Raw genomic sequence first — 15,801 nt, 5'->3', positions numbered from 1 at the left:
CCGGGATCATGCATGACCTGAGCCGAAGGCAGAGACTTTAACCCACTGAGCCACCCAGGCGCCCCAATCACATTGTTTTTTTGCGTGCGTTTTCTTTCTAGGGCAAAATTTAGAGTGCCGTAATATCTCTGTTCTGGTCCCCCTGAAGGGTGGGCTTGGGGATCCGGCCCATTAAAGTTAGCTATTTTGAGGGAATACTGCCATTGAGGACATAATTGTCGTTTACCTGGAGAAGTACAGCAGCTTCCTAATTAGTCTCATTGCCTCGAGTTTTATCTCCCTCCCCACCGCTCTCCACACTGCAGCCAAAATGATGTTTCTGACAATTCTGAGAATACATAAGCTCATGCTATTGCTCTGCACGTGCGGGTTCTTAGGGGAAAATTCAAAGTCCATCCTGGGGCTTACCATGCCCTTTCTGACCCGGCCTCTGATTTCTCCCCCTGCGGCCTCACCCTTCACCTGCACCCCTGCACTCCGAGCCCCTCACCCCGCTGTGCTGTTTTCAGTTTCCTCTGCCACAGTGCTGTGCTGCAGAAATATAACACAAGTCTCCTACACGAAACTGAAAAGATCCCAATAGCTACATTTAAAATAAAAAGGAAATGGGAGAAATGAATTTTAAGAAAACATTTTATTTAACCCAGTATATCCAAAATATTATCAGTGCAACATGTAATCAATGTAACAGCTATGAAAGAGATAGTGTGCCTTCTATTTTTTGTGCTAAGTCTAATGAGATATGTTTCAGTCTGACTTTTGTTGTGTGAGGTACTACCCTTGGAGCACATTTCCAATTCAGAATCTACCCTCTAAGCGCTCGGTAGCCTCATGTGGCCAGTGGCCCCCATATTGGACAGCATAGCTCTTGTGGGTCGTGCTCTCTCTCACCTCTAGACCTTTACACTTGCTGTTCCCTCTTCTTGGAATACACTTCTCCTTCTCCTCCTTCACCTGATGAACCCACTATTTGTCAATCAAGTCTCAGTTTAAAATTCACTTCCTCTAGGAGTCCTTCCCTGGACAAGATGCCTTTACTTTGTGCTCCCAGAGTATCCTGTTCTTCTACCATAACACATTACCGTACTTCATTATGATTGCTTTTAAACGTTCTGTCTTCCTGTTGAACGTGGCTCTGTGAGGACAAAGAGACTTGTGTCACTAGCAAATACGTATTAAATGAATGAAGCCTCTGCCTCCCTCTTAGGACCTCTGGGTCTGTTCTGTCCCTCAGATATTGTGGAAGGAAACCTGAAGTCTATCATGAGGCTGGTCCTTGCCTTGGCAGCTCATTTCAAACCTGGCTCCAACAGGACGGTGAGCCAAGGAAGGGACCCCAGAGTCCCTCTGCAGAGTCATCAGCCACACTGTGCCACTGCTGTGGCCCAGGGAGCAGCGGCTGCTCTGGCTGACGTGTGTCATGACATGTCACGGTCAGGACGGGATGTCTTTCGATACAGACAGAGGTAAGGGTCAAAATCTGGGGACGGGATCTTGTTCCTCTCTGATATTTGTGGCAAATGATATCGTCCGACAGATGGACGTGTCAACTAAACAGCCCCACATTGCAGAAAAGAGCGTGGAGTGTGGGGTCAGAGAGGACGTTCCAAGACAGAAAAGCCCTATCAAAAGAGATGTTTACTTTGCAGTTAGAAGAAAGTAAAAGAATCATATTTGTAATTTTTTGTCCTGGTGCCCAGGATGTTAAATATATACCTTTGGCACAGTGTGTTTTCTTCATGGGGAGATATGTGGGAGCAGTGTTCCAAGTCATCTGGGGGAGTGTCTCTCTAGAATGTATACTCAAGCCAGCTTGTCCCGAAGACCCATGGCAGGAAACATTTTGGGGGTTGTATGTCTGCTGGGAGAGGGCAGGACGGGTGTTGCAGAGCCTGGTGCAAATAGTGTGTTTAGGTCTGATTCCCTCCTGGGTGTCCGGTGTCTTTAAGGCAGGGGCTTGGCCTTCCTCCTCTTTCTCCCCTTCGCGCTCTGAGAGTGGCCATCTCTCAGTTCTCGCTGAGTGGACCTGAAGGACTGACACCCTCTTCTTTGCTGGTCCCCTCCAACTTTAGGAACAGCAGCATGGACGAGGAGATCGAGAATCCGTACTGGAGCGTGCGGGCCCTGGTGCAGCAGTATGAAGGGCAGCAGAGGTCCCCGCCCGAGTCTGGCTGCTCCAGGTAACCGTGCTCCTTAGCACGATGGTCCTGGGGGCGGGGGGGGCACATCTCAGAGTTTTCAGCTTCAAGTAGCAACACAACAGGCAGGAAGGCTCCTCGCTCTTTTCTCTTCCCGTCAGTTTGTTTTGACTTTAAAGGGGTTGTCTTTAAAGGGGTTGCTTTGCAGTTTTGTGCTGGCTGGAAGGTAGGGAGGGCGGCGAGTGGGGAAGTTTCCCACACAGGGAAGAGTTGTGCAGAGTTGAGTGCCAGTGCTCAGCTTTGTCCACAGGGGGGCATGACTGGCAGCCCGGAGGGCCCAGCCCCTGGTTTGGTCTCAGTGGCCAGCGTTTCTGACAGCTGGTTCCACGTACTGCCTCTGTGCCTGAGCTGAACGCTAAGTGTGGCCTGAGAAGGTTCTAGCAAGCGTATAACAGGAGGAAAAACTGAGCAGAGTTGTCTGAGGACATTAGGATGTTTTCAGCTTTCATTTATAGGGCCGGAATTGTGGCAGATTAGTATGCATTGGTGTGGGCTAAGATGTTTGTGACTCTAGCAGAACGGCCATCTGTAGCACTTAGAGCCAAGTGCAAAGACCAAAACAGGACACACTGCTCTAATAAAGCCTGATCAATGCCAAGTGTAGTGGCAGAAAAAGATGACTTTCCTGGCTCATGTAAATCGTGCTCCTAAAAATACATCCCAGATCATGTCAACTTATTTACTAACTTCATTTCATTGCTGAATCTTTTTAAATTTATGCTCTTATGACCTTTTCTCTCCTACCCAGCCCAGTGTAGTCTGTTCTAGTTAAGTCTAATTGTTCTTTGTCTTATATGTATTTTAAGTGCATTTATTTTCTTTCTTACTGTTTCTTTTCCACATAAAATTTCATCTTAGATTGATAGACCATTTAATTTGTTGCAGTCATATGGAATTCTTCCCAGCATTTTAATATACTGATAACTGTATCAGTATATTAATACTTACTCAACTTTAATTTTTACATTTAGTAAATTGCTTTATTTATAAAATTCACATAACATAAAATTAGCCACTAATCATTTTAAAGTGTGCCATTCAGTGGCATTTAGTATCTTCATAATGTTGTGTGATCATCACTTCTGTCCAGTTCAAAGACATTTTCATCACCCCAGAAGGAAACCCTGTACCCATTGGGCAGTAGGTGTGCTAGTAATGAGAATCTGAACCATTTCTTCCTTGCTTACCGCTTAGGCTATCACTGGGTACAGAGTCAAAGGACATTTCATTTATAATGAGATCTGTTGCTTCCTGCATGGCTACAGGCCTTTCACTTTTTTGTGCCTGCCAGAGTTAAAGTGAGAGAGAGCCAGACAGAGAGAGAGAGAGAGAGAGAGAGCGCTAGAGAGAGCGAGTGCTAGAGGAGAGAAGTCTGGATGTCTTCCTGAGAACACCTGCTTCCTTCCTTTCTGGCAGGAGAACTCAGACTGGGGTAGGGGCTGTGACACAGTGCCAATTAGGGACCCCCTGGAAATCGGGCTGCAGTGGGCAGTGACCGTTTTTCTGGGAGAGGGGTCAGGTAATGAATCTCATTTCCCGGTCTGTCGCTCCTTCCTGCTTTTTTGTCATTTTCTTCTAAGCTGACGTCTCACTTACATCTTTGGGATGCTGGGTCAGTTGGGTTTTCCTCAGTAAGCTCCCGGGACCCAGGAGGCTCTGGAACATTCTGCCCGCCCACCCCTTCCTCAGGGGAGGTCACCTCATGGCTCAGTGACCCATGAAGGCCGGGAGACCTCGCGATGTGACTGTGAACGGGGAGCGGCTCATAAGATGGGAAAGGTGGCCCCCCGCTCCTGGCCGCCTGTTGCTCCGTAGACCTCGGGCCGGCCTCCTACTGTGTCCACGCAAAATGATCCTTAGTTGGGAAACGAGAACACATGCAACGCCTGGGGGAAGGTTGGAGGAGAACGGCGTTTGGAGGGTTTGCGGGCGCGACGCTGAGTCTCCACCCGGCCAGGCCCCCGCTCCGGCGAGGAGCCGGGTGACACCCGCCCCGACCTCCGCGGTCGCGAAGGGAGGGGTCGGTGCGGAAAGGGCGTTTCCAGCCCCGGGGTGCCCACCCCTCCCCGGGGCTCGGCGTCCGCGGCTCCGCCCCTGCCCGAGCGCAGGGCTCCCGCTCGGCCTCCCAGCCCGCCCCGCCCGTGCCGGGTCCGAGCCCCGCGCTGCCCGCGGCGCTGACAGCCTGGAAGCGGGGGCGGCGAGGGGAGGGGCGGGAGGCGCGGGAGGGGCAGGAGGCGGCTTGGAGCCGGGGGCGCCCGCACGCTCGCCGCCGGGACCCGACCGCGCAGCGGGAGCCGCGGGCAGCGCTGCCCCGCGCGGGCGATGGGGTGAGATGCCCGCGCCCGGGGGCACGCCCGGAGCCGCGCGGCCGCGGACGCCGCGATGCCGCCGCCAGGGACCCGCAGCCTACGAGGGGAGGCGGCTTCCGCCCAGGCCGGGCTGCTGCAGCGTCTGAGCGGCCGGGACCGCGCGCCTCAGTCCCGGGAGCATCCCCGACCCCGGGGCGGAGACGCCCGCCTCTCTGCCCTTCCGACTCTCTCCCGCGGTCGGGGCCAGCGGCTCTGGTAGCCGGCCTGCCCGTGGAGTGGTTCTGCGGGCCCCAGCGCGGGGAGACATGCCCGAATTCGGGAGCGCCGTGACTCCCAGCCTCCCGCTTCACCCGGGGAAACGGGCTCTCTGAAGCCGCAGCCAGGAGGGGGACCATGGGAGGGACGCAAGTGAAATGGTGAGCAGAAGCCACTTTGGCTTTGGAGGCGTGGGGGTAAGGCGGGGGGCATGGGCGGGCGCAGGGCCAGGACTGGAGGATGCTCTTGGCCAGAGACGGACCGGGATGGGTGGGGGCGCTGTACTGCGAAGGACAGGCTGCTGGTCTGGGATTATCAGTACAGAATACACTGGGTTTAGGAAACTGGAGCCAGCATAGGGGCGGGAGGAGCGGCCCTTCACCTTGTCCTGTCTCTGCTGTGGGAGGGCACTTCAGGAGTAAAAAGGACGCTTTCTTACCACCCATTACCCATTTTCTAAAAATTGATTTTACTCTGATTTGGACTTTGCTGCGGGATCGTTTGTCTGACCCTAAGATTGGAGAGATGTCAGACCTGTGGGAATTAAGAAATCAATCAGTCAAATCTTATTTGTAGTCAGTTCCCTGATTTGAGGGTATTATGATGGCAGGTGGGGCATTACTTGTTTACAAAATCGGGGTTCTGAGCTCATTGGGAAGAGCCCAAGCCACCTAACTAATTAGCATTAAAATACTTTTCTGTGACCTGAAGCAGTTGACTGAATGCCCCGTCCTCCTCCCGGAGGTTCTTCTTGGGGATGTAGCAAGATTGCTGCTCTGACCTGAGTCTCAGGGTTTTTCTTCCACGGGTCCTCCTCTTTTGACTTGGCCACCTAGTTTCATGGTCTTACCTCTCTGTGGCCTCACTCGCTGGCAGCCTCAAATTCAAGAAAGAAATGTTGTTTTCCTTTGGCTGTGCTGCCACTCCCCCGGTGGGGTTGGGTATGCAGACATCCGCCTCCTTCTGCCCTTATATGGGAGACAACTCACTTAAGAGGGGGGAGGTGGAGCTGAGCATGCGTCTCTGCTTTCGGGCAAGCAGTTTTCCAGCATCCTGGGTTCACACTCCTCTTCCCACCCCCACCCCCCTGCGTCTCACACATACCCACTGTGGTCCAGCCAAATGGGAACGTGTCAACCATAGCACCTTGTCAGCTAAGGAAGTGTCATTTTATCATTTCTCAAAGAGGAGCAGCTAATACGGGCCTCTTTCTGCAAGTGGGTCCCCATTTCTGTAGGAAGGGAATGCAGAGGCCTGAATACTTATAAATCTGTTCTTATGAGGACAGAATGCCCTTACACTAATGCCCTCCCCACAGTTAGTTCTTGTTGGCCTGGAAATCAGATGGCCTAAGTGGTGAAAGGTGGATCAGCAATTATCTTTTCTAAATACCGCTTCTCGCCACCTTTCTGCCCCTTGTCTACTCAGGTTATGGATCTATAGATAGGGTTAAGTGACTTTCCTTAATTTGAAGCAAAAAACTGTAAATTGTTTTCTAAGGTTCTAATAAGGATGAGAATGTATTAGTGGTTGAGGTCATTCCCACCAAAGCCCGTAAACTTGGGACAACGAAGAGGAAGAGACACTAGTCCTCAAACTGCTTTCGAGGTTTTTGAAATCTCCGAATATAACCCCTTGTGCTCAGCTCTTGTTTTTCCTGGTTTCTAGGAAGACAAAACATTAACTCCTGATCGAGGCTGTGAGGATTAGCCTGGGTGACTTCAGGGGCGAATTAAGTGGGTCAGTGAGTCTTAGACACTTTCACTGTTGTCTGGGTGATGGATTTGGAAAGAATTCCTGAGAGGGGGCCAGGCCTGGAGACCCCACAGCCCCTGAGATTGTTTCAGAGCTGATGTTCTCAAGGTGCGGTGCGAAGAAGAAAGGCCCTTCAGATTCCTTTTCCCTGTCGGATGGAAATGTCAGCCTCACATTCCCATCTTGTCTTGTGGAGTTGCTGTTGTTTTGCAGCTTTGAAATTCATCTTCCCTGAAAATCTCAGCCGTTCCCTCCGAGGCTAATAGTTGTAGCAGAACTTAAGAATTGTTGAGAGATTTCTGATGATAATTTGCAAAGATAATTTGCAAAGAGATTTCTGATGATAATTAGCAGGATCTGAATAATTCTTTGATGGTCCAATCAAGTAAACCTTTCCCTTTCCCTATCAGGTCTTTTCCCCTTTTCCTTCTGATTCCCCCTTTTCTTGTCACTTCCTGTCCTTGTTGATGTGTCACTGCCTTTTTGCCCAGCCTGGCAACTGTCCACAGTCCCAGCAGTTTCTCACCGTGAATTACCCTCAGCATTGTCCCCTCTTTTGAGATCAGCCTAGAGCTGATCTGCCATGTTACTCTGCTGGTGATGCTTGTTTCTGTGAGTAGATTTTCCTTCCAGCTCCCAAAGCTACTAAGACACACACTATATCAGTATTTGAATCTGGGCCCAGGAATGGTGGTAGAGCAGGTGGTGGTGGTAAGTTTAAAAAAAAAAAAAAAAGAGCAAACAAAATAAAACTTGACATTCTTTAAGATGCTAGATTACCCATCCTGGTAAATCTGTGCTTTGTGAATTAGGCTTCAAGGCAGCCTTGCTGTGGAAAAGACTTCCTAAGACTGGGTCATTCACTTAGCATTCATTTCATTCATTCAGTAAGTTCATCCTGCGCTCATTCAACAAACGTTTGTTCCTACTGTGGCTGGGGACTATGTTAGACAGTAGGAGTAAGATAATCAGAACATGTCTCTGGGATAAATTATGACAGTAGGCTTCTAAACAACTCCTCAGGGGCACCTGGATGGCCCAGTCAGTTAAGCATCCAACTCTTGGTTTTGGCTCAGATCGTGATCTCAGGGTCATGAGATCGAACCCTGCGTCAAGGTCCACACCAAGCACAGAGTTTGCTTCAGACTTTCTGTCCCTCCCCACTGTGCTCCCTCTCCCAAATAAATAAATCTTTAAAAAAAAATTGTTCATAATAATTGTTTCTCTTCCTTTTCCTTCCATCACAGCCTGACTTCACCCAGTCCTATCCACAGTGCAAAGAGCGAATCCATTATAACTCAGTCGGAGGAGAAGGCAGATTTTGTGATGATTCCCGCTGAAGGAATAGAGAACAGAACAGGTACTATCTGTCAGCGTGCCTGGGTTGGCTCAAGGACCAGCCCTTGTCTTGAAGTGTTTGGGGGTCCTGATTATCTACCTGTAAACTCCCTGGCCTTCTCCCTCTCCATAGTCTGTGCGTGCTGGGTCAGCTCTAGGGGCTCTGATGACTTTGAGCCAATGAACGTGGTTATCCTCTTGCAGAATAGCACTTTGGATGTCGTAACCGTCAAAAATCTTACAACAATGTAGATGGGCCATTCCTCTGCCGGCTGCCTGTGAATTAGGATATGACTTTGGGGCGATCCAAAGCCTTATTCAAGTAAACAGTTTTTATTATCCCTCTGTTACAGAAATAATTTCAGTAAGTCCTTGACTTACATTTGAACCAGGAATATACAGTATGAGCTGAGGCATCTGTGAGAGTATAAAGACCGGGACTACATTAGACGCTGGTGTGACAGCCACAGAAGGGACCACAAAGGTTCCCCTTTGTTTAGACTTCCTCTGTTTCAGGCTCTCCTTTTTCTCACGTAAACATAGAGGGAAGCATACAAGAAGCAAAGCATGTGATTTCAATAGAGTTTTATTCATCTGTAAGGGTTGTAGTGAAACTGAAATCCTCAGAAGAAAAACCGGACTTAAATTCTTGCCTCTAGCCCTGGAATTAGCACCGAAGAGTCAGTCCTGTGACTGATCAGACACCCCTGGGGCCTTGGGGAGGGGAGAGCATTTACTGAGTGAGAGCTCTGGGTCAGGCACCGCAGAGCCCTGCTCATGGCTCAGCTCATTCAATCTTCACAGCAACCCAGAGGAATTATCCTTATTACATTCACGCTTATGAATGAAGACACTTACTCGGAGAGTTTATACTCTTCTGAATTCCGGAATGCATTTTTAATAGCCGAGCACACAATTAGATGGGATAAAATAGACAGGCAAGGAAATAAGAGCAAAGAGACCGTAAACGTAGGAAAATAAAATGAACCCACGGAGCGAGATTGAATACTTTGTGCACGTGTGCTCTCATTAGTTTGGTTCCTGTGTGACTCACACAGCGTCCTAGGTGAAGGGGGCTTCGGGCAAAGGAATATGAACTTGGAGGCTCCCCTCTGAAGCTCCACAGCAACCAACGAGAATTTGGTTTTCACTGCGACTGGCAGCTCCTGTCTTTGTACCTGGCAGAATCCAGCTTCAGGGATGCCAGTTCCAGAGAATTAAGAGTAGGGTCTGTGTGTCCCATACCAAGACTCCCCAGGAGGGAATCTTATTACTTCTTAAAGGTTCTGCGGGGGATCTGTTTCCCCAGCCGAGGGAGCCGAGTTCATAGCCCAGTTCCTTCTATCTCGCAGCCCCACCTGGTGGAGAGTCCCGTTTGCGTCTTGTGGACAGGCTCGGAAGGCAGGTGACCTGAACCCGTGAACGCGGGGGACTGTGAACGCTTTCTGCTGGAAACTCTTCTTCAGCATGAACTGTACTCCCTCCTTTCATTTTGCAGAGGAGACAGACTCTCCGTTCTCCCGAGACTGGCGCCCGGGCAGCCCCAGAACTTACCTGGAGACCTCATGGGAGGAACAGCTGTTGGAACAACAAGAACATTTGGAAAAAGAAATGGAGGAAGCAAAGAAAATGATATCAGGATTACAGGTAGCTCTCTGCCGTGTGGTTTATTCTCAGTCACCGACTGATGCTTATTTTTAAGTCACGAGGATCAGTCGAAAATCATTTTTCAGTTTCGTATGACGTCAGAGTTGAATGGGGAGTTTAGACAGAGTAGTACTCGAAGAGCAGAAAATTCTTTCTGTATGGGTGCTCCCAAATGGACCTTGCGGACTCTCGCTGACTGCACAGCTGTTGGGATTTCTGCAAGCCTGGGAGCCATTACCCAACCCTTCTTCTGGCTCTTTGCTTATAGGCGGGTCTCACCTGTCCACAGCTACGGACCTGCAGTCGTGGGTCTTCGCCAGAGATTGGCAGTGGGAACAGTCTAGAATTTGTTCCTAGAAATTCTCTCGCAGGAAGAGCACAAGGGCCAATAATGCGGCAGTTCTCCATCCGAGTCTAGCTGAGGGATTTAGCTCCCTCCTAATGCGTTTGCAAGAGGTTGCCAAGCCATAATGATCAGGTAACAGGTTTTCCTCGAGCAACAAAGCCCTTCAGTCTTTTCTATACCTTCGTGCCAGCTCGGCAATTCTCCCCCTGAGGCCCACTGACCCACTTGACTTAGTTCCTACCCTGAGTGACCCCCCCCCCCCCCCCCCCCCCCCCCCCCTTTCTTTTCCCCCCCCCCGTCCCCCCCCCCCCCCCCCCCGCCAATCCTCTGTCTTTGTGCATCTGTCCCTGTTTTTGGGCAAAGGAATATGAACTGGGAGGCTCCCTTGTCCTGTGCTGATGACCCTGAAATTGCCTAGGAATATTCCTTTCTGTTCGTGCTGGGAACGGCCCTGCTTCTGAATTGTCAGATATTTATGGATACGTAAACAAAGCCCACATTATGTGAGTGGCTCTGGCAGCGGGTAGGTGGTGGAGGGCGTGCTCCCAGCCAGCCAGCAGCAGGGTGGGGACACAAAGGGTGCTGAAAGAAAGAAGGAGATTGGTGCTGGGGAGAAACAGTTTGCATAATGTATGCTGCTGGAGCTGAGAAGGGTTGGAGGAATGTTTACTGCCTAAACATTCCCAAGGAGAGTTGTTGATTTTTCCCCATTGGCTTTGTTATTTTTTAAATGTCTGCCTTTGAGATCTCTTATCTGCCACTCCACCGAGGACTGGTTTAATTAATGTGTGCTAACTTTGGGATTACACCCAACCAGCTCTTTCCCAGGATGGTTCGCAGTAAATGAATACAGATATCCATCCGTTTGGCTTTCGGTTTAGTTTGCATTTTTCAGTTTGGGAGAAATCCGATGGCAGATTAGACAGAAAGAGAAGAGATTTGACAGGCAGAAAGTCAGCACCCTAATATTCCCTGCAAACAGAGTTGCTTTAATTCACAGCCACATGATCACAATGAGAATTCAGTTCCATTATAGAATACAATGGGGCTCACAGCATCCACTGGGCTCCTTAACTCTTTCAGTGGTGAGGGAGTTGCGTGCTAAGCCACGACCAGGATTGATGACTTATTAGCGTACCTCAGTTAGAGCCCATTGAATACTTTGCCACTAACAGAGTTAATGTGTCTATGATGTTGCTCTCCCTTAGCTCCCTGTGGTGTCATACTTGTCTTATACCTCTTGCCACGCTCCAGGGGATAGCCAAATTCATTTGATTTACTAATATTTTATAATTAGTTAGTGCTTGATAGACCAACCAGTGGCTGATTTTAACAGTTTTTGTATACCAGCATTTGTGATGTAATTAGTGTTACATTTACTGAAATGGGATTTAACCTCTGTAACTCTTTTTTTTTTTAAGATTTTATTTATTTATTTCATAGATAGAGATCACAAGTAGGCAGAGAGGCAGGCAGAGAGAGAGGAGGAAGCAGGCTCCCTGCTGAGCAGAAAGCCCGGTGCCCAGCTCGATCCCAGGACTCTGGGATCATGACCTGAGCTGAAGGCAGAGGCTTTAACCCACTGAGCCACCCAGGCGCCCCATAACCTCTGTAACTCTTAATTGAATTGGGACAGAATTGAAATATAAAAAGGGGACGCACTCTTAAATCTTCCACTGAGCTGATAGGTCTCGTAATCCTACCTGCATGAGCAGTTCAGGTTTTGTGAGTGATAAAGAATACAGTTTTGGGGGTCTTCTTGAGGAATAAGGTCACAGATTATGAGTACAGTTGATCTTTGGACAACTTGTGGGGGAGGTGACTAGGGGCACCAACCGCCTGCACAGTTGAAAATCTGTATATGAGTTTTCCCCAGAACTTAACTACTAACAGCCTACTGTTGACCGTAGGTTTACTGAAAACATAAAGAGTTGATTAACCCCTGTTTTGACTGTTGCCGGTATTACATACCGTGCTCCTAAAGTAAACTAGAGAATAGCAAATGTTAAAATCATAAGGAGGAGAAAATATGCTTTCAGAACTGTAATGTATTTTGTAAAAAAAAAAAAAAAATTTATATCAGTGGACCTGTGCAGTGCAAACCCGTGTTGTTCAGCTGTACAATATTAGAGCGGGGCTTTGGGATGGTCAGTGCCTGTGAAGGGCCCTAGGGTCTGTGCTTCCTTAGCTTCAGGGTAAGTGTGCCTCCCCCACCCCCCACACACTCTGTTAAAGCAAAGCCTGGTGTGGGGAGCGAAATGAGGAGGACATCTCTCTGTCAATAGGTTTTCCTTCTTGTTCTATACAGGTTGCCCTAGGGAGTAAAAATTCAGAGTTATTAAAACAAACAGAAATCCAGCAAACGCAAGTCAGTGCTCTAAATGTATTTTTTTTTTTTTAAGATTTTTTTCTTTCTCAGTAATCTCTACACCTATCCTGGGGCTCTAACACACAACCCTGAGATCCAGAGTCGCACGCTCTACAGACTGAGCCAGCCAGGCGCCCCTAAATGTGTTTTAAATAATTCATTGTAGTAAACTTCTCTAAGGAAAGGCAATTCTTACTGCTTTTAGTTCACTTTCTAGGTAGTAGAATTCAGTTTGAGCAGCTGGGGCCACGGAGCCTTGGAGTGAAGGATTCAGGCACATCCCGGAAGATGAAAGGGTCCTAAGTGTGGACCCGATAAAAGGAACTCCCGAGAGACCCAAAATGAAAAATTGGAGGTATCAAAGGACCAAAAATTACCAAGGAGATTTCCACGGGAAGCTCAGTTGTGATTTCAGTTTAGGATAAGCTTAGCAAGGTCAACTCTGGACTCCATCATCTGATGGGAGTCAGGTTTCTTTCTGTTTCTGTGATTTTTCAGGCCTTACTGCTCAATGGATCCTTACCCGAAGATGAACAGGAGAGGCCCCTGGCCCTCCTTGAACCAGGAGTCAATCCTGAGGAACAACTGGTGAGTTCCTTGTCTGTGACTGGACTCCAGATAAACCGGTTTATGTGTTTGATTTGCTTTTAGCTTTTGACTCTGTTGTCCTCACCTTCTTGAAATGTTCTCTTCCCTGACCCCACCTCTCCTGTTTTCCTCATGTATTTTTGACTATTTCTTCCATTCTCCCTCCCTCTCCTCATCAACAAATTTACTGAGCGCCAGCTATGCCTGGCACAGCTTCCTGGTACTGGAGATATGGTGAGGACAAAGCAGACCTACGACCCCACCCTCACAGAGCTCACATTCAAGTTCCCTTTGAACCTCCTCAGAGTTCCCCTGGGGGCCCCTGCTGTCAGATCTGTTCACCTGGGCGGTGTTATCTGCCTCCCTGGCGTCATGCACTTCCCACCCTGTTTCTCAGATACTGATTTCTAGCTCGGCTCTCCCTGCGGGGCTGTAGACTGGCATGTGCGGCATGTAACCACCGCCCATCATCTCCACTTCCGGGTCCCATAAGCATCTCACTACCTTGAGTCCTAAATTAAACGGCTTTTCTCTCTCCACCACCAAAACTACTTGTCCCTTTGCACTCTGTTTCTGATTGCTACCCACCCCCACCAGATACCCAAAACTGAACATCATCCTTGCATCCCTCTGGCCCTTCCCTCTGTGTCCGGTAGGTCACCCAGCTCTGTCCATTCCCCTTTAAATTATTTTCATCCACTTCTCTCCTTTCGCAAAACCACGACCTTAATTCAGTCCTCCATCCAGTATGCTAGCAGCCTTCCAGCTGGTTTTCCTGATTACTCTCCTGTCCTCCTCTAATTCATTTTCTATAAAACAGCAACAATAAAATTTACCTCCAAGGCAAGAGTCATTTTATCATCCCTTTGCTTTTCCTCTGAGCCCCTGTACCTAGTACACAGGCACTTGTCTGAATTTCATCCACAGTCCTTTCCTTTCCCCTCCCCGCGCTTGTGCTTCCCCCAAAGGGGAGGGGCTGTTTCCTGTTCTCTGTATTCAGGTAGGAGGCTAACATTGGAAAAGGTACCCAGTAAATACTTGCTGAATGAATGACCTCTGAATCTCACGGCATAGCTGCATAGACATTTCTTTGTGCCTTATATTTAGATTATAATCCAGAGTCGTCTGGATCAGAGTATGGAGGAGAATCAGGACCTAAAGGTATGTCAGAACACGTGCCTTTTTCCCTTTGAAAAAAATTATGGGAATATCACACACCAGCGTCAGAACAGTGACGGGTATGAGGGACGGGATGCAGACTTAGCACCTTGGCTGTGTCTGTTTTATATCTTTGATTGAAAGAGAGAGACATGTCCTGAATATGGCAAAAACGTAATGTCTTTTGAGTCTTGGTGGTAATAGGTATCTATGTCATTGGTTCCACCTCTCTTTGTGTTTTAAATGTTTCATAATTTTTCTTTTTTAATTAAAAATGGGTCTAATATCAATATGGTCATTTTCTTTTTTTTTTTTTAAGTTTTTAGTTCATTTACTTGAGAGAGAGGGAATGTGAATGAGAGCACGAGGTGGGGAGTGGGTCAGAGGGAGAGCGAAAAGCAGACTCTCTACTGAGCAGAGAACCTGACTAGGGGCTGGAGCCCAGGACCCTGAAATCATGACCTGAGCCAAAGGCAGATGCTTAACTGACGAGCCACCCAGGTGCCCTCAGTATGGTCTTTTTAAGATAATTTTTAAATAATTTATACTATATTAATTTCAGGTGTATAACATTGATTTGATATGTGTATATATTATGAAATGATCACCATTATAAATGTAGTTAACATCCACCACCACACAGAGTTACACATTTTTTTCTTTTAATGAGAACTTTCAACATTTATTATCTTATCAACTTTCAAATACATGATACAGTAGTATTAATCATAGTCTAGTATGGTCCTTTATAAAGACTTCTTCCCAGAATGCTTCTAGTTCAATGGGTTTTAACTTTTTTGGAGTCATAGCTATATGACTAAAGCCATTAGCACTCTCCAGGATATGCACGAGTATGTGCTCATGCACTCACTGACTTGAATTTTTAATAGAATTACTTTCGAGTCCATCTGTGGAGCCCATGTTAGGAATTTCCTATTTTAGATATGTTAATTCCAAACTCTTAATGTGATGCCATAGGAAAGAAGAGAGCAGGGTCTTCAGTATGGGTGTTCCTCTCCTAAAATCTTCCCTAGTGACAATTATATACGTGTCTTTAATCTGTTGTAAGGGATGGATAATTAGTATTTCATTATTGGGCTAAATGTGTCTTTGTTTGGTTTATAAAGAATAATGCCCACTTGGAGAATCCGAAGGACTCTATCCCTTTGTGGAACACATGACACTGGGGATAGGCACGTGAAGATATGATTGTGTGTTTCAGTAAGGGAGACCTAGATTATCATGATTAGGTTTTCCTGTTAGTGAAGAGGGCTAACTGTAGGAATGAGAGTCTGTGGGAATATGTGGTATCTTTCTTGACAAGACGCTTTTCTCTACCCGCATTTGGGCCTGGGTAGCACAGGGAAGGATGGGATGGGTCTCGTTCTTGTCTCTGTGAGGCCGCCTTTACTGTTTACTGGACCGGATCTGCTTTCTGCCTCAGGAGAGGGTTAGTTGTTCATGGAATGGCTATCTGAGTTTTGTGTTCCTACTGACAGAATGAGGTAATGCTTCTGATGCAACCCAGATGCCGCCATCTGATCTAACTATATTTGGTTTGCAGAAGGAGCTGCTGAAATGTAAACAAGAAGCCAGAAACTTACAGGGGATAAAGGTAAAAAGGAAGACATTTAACCCTTTAAATAAATTCTACCCGGTAAACCTGTCTACTACAGAGCGTGGGTGGGAGGAGGATAATTGGGTCTGGAGTCTTGTACACATTTGCAGGAGCCTTGGGCAGGTGGAGTGATACTAGGAAGTATCACTTTGTGGATGAGAAGTGAGACATGTTGGGAAAAACACCAGTGTTTTGCTGAGGCTAATTTCTGACGGTTACGA

The 15,801-nt window shown here is 47.9% G+C and overlaps 1 protein-coding gene across 2 annotated transcripts in view; it reads left to right on the top strand.

Annotated features, from left to right (window-relative positions):
* LOC111153741 (DIX domain containing 1) overlaps positions 1–15,801 on the top strand; it is a 56,172-nt gene that overhangs the window by 24,607 nt on the left and 15,764 nt on the right. The window contains exons 4-10 of one of the 2 annotated variants that reach the window (XM_022512941.1): positions 1,235–1,466; positions 2,073–2,180; positions 7,765–7,877; positions 9,354–9,502; positions 12,715–12,804; positions 13,912–13,965; positions 15,527–15,577. In XM_022512941.1, the coding sequence (XP_022368649.1) occupies positions 1,235–1,466; positions 2,073–2,180; positions 7,765–7,877; positions 9,354–9,502; positions 12,715–12,804; positions 13,912–13,965; positions 15,527–15,577 (797 nt within the window). Of the gene's footprint in view, positions 1–1,234; positions 1,467–2,072; positions 2,181–4,670; positions 4,924–7,764; positions 7,878–9,353; positions 9,503–12,714; positions 12,805–13,911; positions 13,966–15,526; positions 15,578–15,801 lie in introns of those variants that run through there. The other variant, XM_022512942.1, reaches the window with a different exon arrangement.

The sequence above is a fragment of the Enhydra lutris genome, unplaced genomic scaffold (assembly GCF_002288905.1).
Source record: "Enhydra lutris kenyoni isolate GAN:26980312 unplaced genomic scaffold, ASM228890v2 scaffoldscaffold34, whole genome shotgun sequence".
Taxonomy (NCBI): Eukaryota; Metazoa; Chordata; class Mammalia; order Carnivora; family Mustelidae; genus Enhydra; species Enhydra lutris.
Note: the sequence above shows the minus strand (reverse complement) of the source record. Positions and strands in the feature narration are given on the sequence as shown.